This window comes from Rhagoletis pomonella, unplaced genomic scaffold (genome assembly GCF_013731165.1).
Source record: "Rhagoletis pomonella isolate Grant_MI unplaced genomic scaffold, Rhpom_1.0 Rhpom_scaffold_00007, whole genome shotgun sequence".
Classification (NCBI taxonomy): Eukaryota; Metazoa; Arthropoda; class Insecta; order Diptera; family Tephritidae; genus Rhagoletis; species Rhagoletis pomonella.
Genome location: NW_023458561.1, coordinates 71,356,432 through 71,367,186, shown reverse-complemented (window position 1 = coordinate 71,367,186; position 10,755 = coordinate 71,356,432). Strand labels below are relative to the sequence as shown.

Genomic DNA, 10,755 nt, shown 5'->3' with positions numbered 1-10,755 from the left:
AGAAAAATCGTATTGAAAAACAAAAAATCGGAGCAAAAGATAAATACTTGTTATTATTTTAAATTCATATCGTCGTTTAAAGTACAAAACCGCGTATCGTCATTCTGCAAATCCGCGTAACTGACATTGGCTGCCAAAAATTGGATTTGCTCGCACAAGCTCTTGGCTCAATTCTTATCCATTCGTCTTGAAATATATTAGCCAGAAATGCGATTGCTTTAAAAAGAGAACCATTTTGTAATATGAGTGTTTTTACGCTCTAGAAAATAATTTTTACAACTTCACATACGCGGTTTTGCATTTTGCTGATACGCGGTTTTGCACTTTAAACGACGATATGCATATTTAAAACAAAACACAATTATGCAAGGTGGTGTTGACGGCGAATTTAGATTTTTCCGAATGTCAAAATGATGTGTTTGTTGTTAACAAGGCGAATTCATTTTACAACAAACACATCATCTTGACTTTAAGAAGTACCGCGGCGAATATCTAAATTCGCCACGAACACCACCTTGTATAAGTTCGCCTTGGTTTGCAAGAGGAATTCCCGTCCGATTTGACATCAAGCAAGGCGAATGTATACAAGGTTGTGTTAATGGCGAATTTAGATTGTCGCCACGGTACTTCCTAATGTCAAAATGATGTGTTTGTTGTAAACAAGGCGAATTCATATTACAACCATTTTGACCAAGGCGAATTTATACAAGGTGGTGTTGATGGCGAATTTAGATTTTCGCCGCGGTACTTAATGTCAGAATGATGTCTTTGTTGTAATATGAATTCGCCTTGTTTACAACAAACACATAATTTTGCTAATAGGAAGTACCACGGCGAAAATCTAAATTCGCCAGTAACACCACCTTGTATACATTCGCCTTGATTTTGACATTAAGAAGTACCGCGGCGAAAATATAAATTCGCCTGTAGCACCACCTCAAGGCGAATTTATACAAGGAGGTAGCGGTAGAGCAAATACAGCAAATTCGTACAACAATGTACATCAAGTTTCGGACATCAAGTTTCGTAAATACGGTCAAAATCGGCGCAGCGCATTTTCAAAATAACGAGTTGTCTCTTCTTATAAATTTACCTTCTTTGTCTTTAGAACGTTCCTGATGATATGTTAGCGTATATTTCAAACGACTTCTGTTTATTCCGGCTGTGAAATGGGATTATCCGGAATGTATAAAGAAACGCAGCCCTTATAAATTTACCTTCTTCGCTGCGGCCAACATTTAAATGAAATCATTTTTAACAAGTAAATGTCGAAAATTTTTCTATAGGGTAATAATAAGGATTCCGTCATCCTGTTCTGTTTCAAATGTTTTATTTAAAATTAAATCAAAAGTCAAGAATAATCACCCTACATACACGGAATGAAAAAGAAATCTACGTTCTACGTAAATATTTATCCGGGATGGGCCTTGCGCTAGATGAGTTCCTTGGATCTAATTTAAGCAATTAAACACACTTTGAAAAAATCAACCGTGCATAGTAACCTTCGGCGCCATTTTCTTTTAGGTATAATGAGGTTTTCTCATTTTTTCACGTTGTTGAATGCACTCTATTTTAGCAGCTACAAATGTTTTATCTCTTTTGGGGGAAGTTGACGCACTTCGTATTTTTCAATGTTGCCCCACTCTCAGTTTTGCGTACGAAATTAGTCAATTGTCATTGAGGTTGTGTCTTAGGAAATACACTAATATTATTATTAACCATAGAACCTTTAAATATATTCATTCGAATACAGAATTGATTTAAAGTTTTAAGATTTAAAATTACATTAAATCGAAAGCATAGTATATTTGTGAATAAGAATTACAATTTTTTTTGCCCCTGTCTAGAATTGATGATAAATTTTTCCTAAGTTTGGCATCACTGAATGAACATCGGCTGAGGTCGTCACTTGTATTTTAAAGGCGTTGTTCATCATCATTTTCAAGTGTGAAAAGAAAATTTGATCGGGAAAAAATTGGGAGATATTTAATTTTTGCACAAAACAGAAAGTCTTCGTCGCAAGACCATAAATTGGTGTCATCAAATAAATATTTATTGTCTACAAAGTCGATATTGGCGAGTGTGTGGCAGTAAAATCATCAAATTCTGTAAGTGAAAAATGTGAATAGCAAATAGCAGCAGCGTTGACATCAATGGAAGTGAAAAAGGGGAAAGATAGAATAAATATTTAGGTGCGGGGGGCGGATATCCGCGAAGAGAAAAAAATTCCATGCATAATACTGCGAATGGGTGATGACAGCGACTGCTGAGCTATGGTGATAATGAAATTAATTATTGTGATGTTCGATGCGCTGGCGTTTGCGATGACGTCCGCGGCGATTCCGTCTTATGAAAGGTACTGGCAGCGCAGTTTGCGGCGTCGGCTGTCCGGGCACCGATAGGTGGACGAGATTACTTGAAGATGAAGACAGGGGAAGGCGATTTTCGAGTGGGGAATTAAAGGCTCCAAAGTGTGCTGACGAGATGAAACTTATTTTAATATTACGATAAGATGCATACATACATCCATATGTATGGATATGTATCTATATATGTAGATTTTTTTTTATTTTTAGTTATCTACACAATTTCGTGAAAAATATTTACGGTGCCAAACCATCCGCTTAAGGGGGATTGGATAAAATTGTAAAAATTGTTTCGAACTGTTGCATTTTAACACATCCATGAATAAAACTCAGGGAAAGTAAATAATTTTGGATTGTTACTCTTTACAGATCAATGACGACGATTCGGAAAAAATTGGTTATTGTAGGCGATGGAGCTTGTGGTAAAACATGCCTTCTGATTGTCTTCAGTAAAGATCAGTTCCCAGAGGTATACGTTCCAACTGTTTTTGAAAATTACGTTGCGGACATCGAAGTCGATGGCAAACAAGTAAGTTACCAAAAATATAAACAAATCTTGCCTAATTTTAGTTTAAGATCCTTAAAATTTCTTTTGAATATTATTTAGCAAAACTAATTTCGTTGTTTTTATCGATTTCTTTTTAAAAATCCCGTTAGGCTTACAATTATTGTAGTTTGCACTTGTATGACGAAAAGAAATTTTGATCATGTAAATTACTCTCTTTGCAAATCATAATTAACTCGTCAAAAAAAGCTCTTTTAGCATTGAGACATTTGCTATGAGTCAGCCCAATGCAACCTTTAACAAAATAATCTCACTGTTATTATTTGACGATTAATACTCAAAATTTTGTAAACGTTAAAGGTCGGATAGGGTTTATTTTGATTGCAATGCATAACTTCCACCGAATTAGCGACATAGATATGTGTGTACAAGCACAAATATATACAGGTGTAACGTATGTATACTGGCTATAATTGTTTTCCGCTCCATCAGGACTGGCAAAATGCGACAGATACGGGATGGCTCCGGGATCAATCACAAAGGAACAAGCGACTAATACCACTTTTGATATATCTTCATATGGAATGAACTGGTACCTTTTGTCCGAGCATGAGAGACTTAATTTAGTTTAGCCATTTTTTGGAATTAGTGATATTCACCATCTAGGCTAAGCCGAAAAATTGGACTACTAAGTTAAGTTGAGTAGGAGAAACCATTATTGTTCATATTTACTAATGTACCCGGCGAACTTCGTTTCGCCCAAAGTTTTTTAAGTTCAGTTTTTTGTTGGAACATTTTGGTACAACTATTCACTTAATGACTTCTAGTGGGACATTTATATGCTCTGATTATGGTTTTGTGTTTGTCGGAAAGCATATTGCCATTTTAAATAACTTAATCAAAGTGTTGTGTCCCTGACGAAGCTCTTGCAATTTTGCAATGGTTTGGCGTTTAATCGCATAACAGCGATCGATTTCGATATTAGAGTTCTCAACGAAACGAATTGATTTAAGTTGTTAAGGTGCATGTTCTTCCTGAGGTCGTCCTGCATTAATTTGGGCGGATTGCTGAGGTTTTTGATTTGCACTGCTAATCGTCAATCTTTGTAAATTGCGGTTGCGTGAGGCAATGTTTCATAATTTAATCGACGAATGGTTTACGAACACTGAAAGTCCATTGTCCAATGTACGCGCCAGATATTCTCATTTATTTTTGTCGTGAGTTTCGCCCGAAATTTTTTCATCCGTCCGTATTGAATACACGAAAACGAAAAGTAAAAAGTGAACCGGTTCGAGCAAAATGAAACTCAGGATAGGAATGATTTTTGTATTTTTAAACAAAAATCCATCATACATTTTTCAAATCCGCCACCTGTAAATGAAACCGGAAATAATTTGCAGCGCACTGTAACATAACCTAACATAACATAATTGTTAACATAACAACAAGACAGCTCACTAATACGGTATTCGCATGAGGCGACTTTACTGGCAACTTTTAGTTGAAAGTAAAAATCGACTGGTGTGAACGGCCTTTCAACTAATCGTTTTCAATGAAGTTGTGGTGCAGCCAACTTTTGATTCAACTAATCGCCTCTAAAATCGCCTCCTGCGAACACCGTAATAGACCAATCCACTCTAGAGCTATGCTCGGTATTGCGTAAGCAACTTTGTTTAATACATATATATAGATATACATTTTTAAATAGTTGGCACCCTCTTCAAAATTATTACTTCCGGTTAGGAGTGCATTTAAATGCCTTTCATTCATTGAATGTGTTGTAATATTTTAGTCGATTATTTAAGTCCCAAAAATTTTTAGCGGTTGGCAACCCCATTAAAAATGTTTGTTTTTACCTCAAGCAATGAGGCTGTCCTTCAAAAGGGTGTTTAATTCATTCGATTGAATGAAGTGTTATGGAAGATCTGGCGCTCTATTGACCTGATACAGTGCTCTCAGCTTTTTAAAATCCCTTTTTTTATAAATAACTTAATTTGAACAACTTGACTATTTTTCGCATGTACGTGAACTTCTCCCCTTCAAAATGAGATATCATTCATTAAATTCGATAAAACAATAAAAGAGATATACGTTTGTTAAAAGAAAAAAACTTGTTAGAGATAAGTATATAGAAGATAGAAGAAGATACCCGAAAGGGTAGGAAAACCGAGTAGGTAGTCGTTTTTAGAAAATAAAAAAGTACATATGTACTTACAGAAGTGGTTAGAGGTGCGTGCTACCACTCCGTAGGGCCTGGTGGCGAACCTCCGAGTCAGATTAGTCGCGACTAATTAATGCACCATGTATCTCATCGGGACTAATCCCGGAACACACTTTTTATAGATGTGTTACATACACACCTATGTTCAAAATAATAAAAACTGTTGACCAGCTTCGACAATTTTTCTTTTGTTTGTTTAATGTTCATTAATTTTTAATAAAAGTATTGCTATCTAAAAAACCATATTAATCCAAGTTTCAAACTTTGTACAAAACTACTAAAAATTCAACAAATATTCAAACTTTTTAATTCGGGGTTTCTAAAACGATTATTACCTGCTGTTAAAAATCACAGAGTTAACTTGAATGCCAGTCAAAATCATCCCTGCGACGCAGAAAAGAATTTCTATCTGGCGGGGCCTCTATAGAACTGTACGATGGATTTTTGGTATGCAGTTTAATAGCCAATTCAAATTTACTTCAATGAAATGCAATTGTGAACTTGCTGAAAATCCCGTCGTGTATGTTTGAATTTTTTCTTTTATATGGAAGGAAATGCGTACAGCACCAGCAAAAAAATTCAAGATCAACTGCATTTTTTAGCACTTTAATGCACTTAAATTTAATTGGCTATAAACTGCACACCAATTTTTTTCAGGAATTTTTAATTAAAGTTTGAAATTTTGATGAAAATTGGTTAAATTTTTCTAAATTTCGTACAGAAAGTTTCAAATTTGATTCTGTCAGTTAATGAGCTACACTTTTATAAAAAAAAATATGAACATTAAACAAGTAAAAGAAGTATAGTCGAAATTGGTCAGAATGTCGCGTTGCTATTATTTTAACCATAGGTTAATGTATCTATTTATTTATGTATGTATATACATATATATCTTTGGCATATTGATAAAAAAAAAATTTAGGGGATTAAGAGGGTTTGATTTTCGATTAAGCGCATTCTCCAAGTGTATTTCTGCCATTTCATTAAAACGACATCATAAACTATACCTATGTCTAACTAATTATTAATACATTAGGCTGTTCAGGATCTTGTGCTTATGCTCTTGCATTTCCATATTCGTTGTATTTGTAAATTCACAACAATAAAATTCATACGGTTGCCATGGTAGCCAGCATGAACTTTGCAAATGCAATTCCAACTGCAAATCCCAGACCATTCCCACAACATTCTGAACAGCCCTATTTTTTGAGAACCCAACGGAATGTTTCTGCAACCTGCGATTAGGAACCCAACCTGTGAAAAGCAATTTTTACCGGTATACATACATATATATACAGTGGTGGAAGAAATAATAGAAACTTTTTACTTTGACCAGTTTTGGCTATATTACTTTGTTTATTCGATGTTTAATGTTTTTGTATAAAAGTCTAGCGCAATATATAACACACACTATATAAATCCATACTTCAAAGTTTGTACAACAATTATGAAAATTCAACAAATTTTAACAAAATCCCCCAAAAATTTCAAACCTAAAATGTTCGCCTTTTTCTATTTTTAGGTTGAGCTAGCATTATGGGATACGGCCGGCCAAGAAGATTATGACAGACTACGACCACTGAGTTACCCGGATACGGATGTTATTCTTATGTGTTTTTCAGTGGATTCGCCCGATTCATTAGAGAATATTCCTGAAAAATGGACTCCTGAGGTTAGTCTCATTCCACAAATTAAGAAGCATTACGCTAAAATTGTATTTTTAATTTTAGGTGAAACATTTTTGTCCAAATGTTCCGATAATTTTGGTAGGCAATAAAAAGGATTTACGAAATGATCCCAACACTATTCGAGTAAGTTTAAAACGATGAGAATACTTACTTTTCCCAAAATAACTTATAAATAAATAATTTTAAAGGATCTTGCCAAAATGAAACAGGAGCCAGTTAAGCCTCAAGAGGGTCGCGCAATGGCTGAGAAAATTAATGCCTTCGCCTATTTAGAATGTTCAGCCAAGTCTAAAGAAGGTGTACGAGATGTGTTTGAAACGGCTACTAGAGCTGCACTACAAGTCAAGAAGAGGAAGAAGACCAAATGCCTTTTGCTCTAAAAGAGCAAGTCTACAATTTACATACGCTACATGCAAAACAAAAACAAAAAACACACTCCCAATATTTTGTTTCCTCTTTTTATAACGGGCATCATTTCAAACGTGTATTTGATTGGTAATTTCTTAATCATGATTGATTATTAAAAAATAATCTTATTTCATTTGTATTTTATTTAAAGCAAAAAAAAAATTATATTATATACATGTATTTAAAAAAAAGTTATCCAATAATGAAAAAAAGAATTAATTACTCAAAAAGCGTTCATGAAGAATATTTGAGGACCGCTGATAAATAAAAACGTGGCATATGAAAATCAGCTACATATGTAGTAGGCACTAAAAATGGAGTGGTATTAATGGTAGAAAAATCGGAACTGCGGCAAAGTTTTTTATGAATCTGCACGCATACACGCACACATGCACAAACACGAGAGTGTAAATGGCAATATGAGGATCAATCGGAAGAAACATCAAACAAAATTTATTTGAGTGTATTAGTGTAGATTTTGTTGAATGTCCCCGTTTTTTTTTATTTTTGAAATACGTTAAGAGAAAAGCAAAAAAAAAAGAAATGCAAAAAAAAAACAATAAAATAAACGACCACCAAAAACAAAATATTATGTATTTGTGAATTTTGCTACTTTTACTACCGATAATATGATATCTATGATGATGGTCATAATTTTGTAATGTTTAAAGCAAACCTTATAAGAACAAAAATGAAAACATCTACAATTCATTGGAGCACATGCAAGCGCTTGAAAGCAAACATAGGCAAAACAAGCCACCAATAAGAAGCAACAGTTCAACCGGGAGCCCCAATTTCAAAGCTTAAAAAACATTTACCACAGAATTAATGCATTCTAAATTCAAATCAAACTGTAATGGTATCTATCATATAAATCAAATCATAAGTATTTTATTATTAAAGAAAACGAATAAAAACATAACGAGACTATAAATCAGTTTTAGTGGTGTGTATTTCTTGGAAAAGCGTACAGTTTTTCAAATCTAATTCTATTATCTTTTCAACTTGATGCATTTCACTTCAAATGTAAAATTTTATAATAAAAATAAAATGTAAAACCTTAAAATGCCAAATATAGTTGAATGATTTGAGAGTTGGTTGGGTTACAATGCGGCATGGTACAATCATGATACAAAAAAAAAGAAGGTAGTTTCAATAAACAACTTTTTGATTAAAAAGGAGCTTTTTGACAATTGCTCAATTGTAAACAATTCGAAACGGCGTTACCCAATTTAAGTTTTTTGGTAGAAGGGATTTTATATCCTAAATTTGGGAGTATAAATAAAATAGTTACCTTTAAAAAAAAATAATATATTTTCTTAAAAACGTTTAAATTTTACATTAAATACGATAACTACTTGCCAAAAGCTTGTTTTTTACATTAATAAAATTTTAGTGAACATATTTTAAAATTTTTTAGTGTCATTATGTCATCTGATTATTTCACAATGTAGCTAGCCAGAACTATTAATCGCATATCCCTACTTCATACTAATATAAGCATTTTCACTAAAAACTATGTAAAATAAAATCGGGCACCGGTTTTTCAGATTGTAATTTTTCGAATAACACGAAAATCGGTTTTGGAAAAGGGTAAATAATCAAACATCCTAGTATGTACGTAGGCTTCTTCTAAACAGTACACTAGAGCTCGTTTTTCCGAGTTGGTCAAGACCAAAGCCACCTCGGATAATTGAAGAAAAGAAAAATAATGTTTGACAAAAGGAAATAGGCATATTTGAGTGGTTCATTAAAATTTTATACATTACATAATATATACATACATATATTACTAGCCGGCCACGGATGCACGAGGCTTCGCCACGCGCTGAATGTATGCATCTGAATGTACATTTACATATTTGGAGAAAGAAATCATATGTCATGATGTACTTCCTTTATTATATACATAAAAAATCTTGTCTAAATCCGTTCAGTCGCGTGGTTAAAATATCTCGCCTTTCCTTTATATTATTTATATAGAGAGAATTTTAAATAGGTGGCAATCCTACTCAAAAAACTTAAAGTTTTTGTACATGCGAAGGCCATGCGCTTTCATTTGGTATCTCAGTTTTTTTTTATCCAACGAGCGGTGAAGATCTTATAGGTTTTAAACAGGTGGCAACCCTACTCAGAAAAATAATACATTATTACACATCCAGAGGCTAAGTCTTTTCATTTGATAGTGACGGTGCAGAACTGACGCCTACGCTTGTTAGAATTGAGTATAGTAATTTTCTTAACAGGTGGCAGCCCTATTAAAATTCTAAATTAAAAAGGTTACTCTCCTATCGATACAGAATATATTAGAGAAAATCAGTAGTTTTCGAGATTACCGCGTACAAAGATTCTCGACTTGCCTTTATACTATGTACAGATAATAAATGGACAAAGCTAATGATTCAACTTGAATCCAAAATCGAGCCTGTACTGTATTTGTGAAACAGCAAAGAGTTATGAAAACAATAAAATTAAGTTTTCAATTCCAAATCGGCTGATAGCTTGGAGAAGTACCCGTATAATCCATCTTTTCTTTGCATGGAGAGTCAGGCAATCTAATCTACATATTTATATGCATGCTGGGAATGTTAAGCCCGGGATCCCGGTCTTTTTTAGGTCCTGGAAATCCGGGATTTTCGGGTTTTGTAATTTACACTGGTGACAATAACTGAAACGCCTCTTGTTGACCAGTTTTGGCAATATTTCTTTTGTTTATTTAATATTTAATATTTTTTATAAATGTACATATAAAACCTTGCGAATGGGAATTTTGCAGAAACCAAATCAATATATTCGTGAAAACAAGTGCCAAATATAGTGAAATTGCGTTCTCAGTTTTTCTCTCCGACGTCAGGTTTTTTTTAAAAGAACTTTGAAATTTGAAAGATATGAGTAATTCAAAAAATGATTTGAAAATTTCAGTGCAATGTACTTAAAAAACCAGTATGGGTACTATATGAAAGCGAAGATGTAGAGTTAAAACAGATTACATGTTTTGGTGCGTAGGGGTAGGTATGAAAATACCCTTTTATAATTTTATCCTCGATATTCTTTGCAACTTTTATTTTTGAAAAAATTATATGCTAAGGACTAACTTAATTAGATTCAATTCGTCCTTGTGGAGCCCAAAAACTCTTTCATTTGGTACCCATATTTTTGTTTTACATTGTACTGAAATTTTTAGATAGGTTTTGGAATTAATCATATCTTTGAAATTATAAAGTCTTTATAAAAAAAATCATGACGTCAGAGAAATGCCCATTTATATGTAGTTAATTAGATATAATATGAGGTAGACTTAAAAAAATTAAAATTTTAATAAACAAAAGGAATATAGACAAAACTGGTGGACTTACGGCGCTTCTTTTATTTCTGCCTCTGGACGATTCCGCCGTCACGGGTGGGACATTTGAACAGAAAAAATGTTCTTTCTTGTTTAAATTTAAGTATAAAGTACTGAACAATTCTACATTTTGATATAGCTACACCTAATTGACTATTACATGAGTTATCATGATTTAATTATTAAAGGTTTTGTAAGTAGCTTTTTTCTAAAATTTGGCACTC

At 33.3% G+C, this 10,755-nt stretch overlaps 1 protein-coding gene across 1 annotated transcript; it reads left to right on the top strand.

Moving 5' to 3' along the window:
• Positions 1 to 1,847: 1,847 nt before the first annotated feature.
• LOC118743516 (ras-like GTP-binding protein Rho1) lies at positions 1,848 to 7,275 on the top strand (the record flags this gene model as incomplete). The annotated part of the gene is given in 5 exon segments (XM_036476250.1): positions 1,848 to 2,108; positions 2,736 to 2,895; positions 6,615 to 6,764; positions 6,823 to 6,903; positions 6,969 to 7,275. Coding segments are annotated over 4 exon segments (579 nt in total). The 3' UTR covers positions 7,161 to 7,275.
• Positions 7,276 to 10,755: the final 3,480 nt, after the last annotated feature.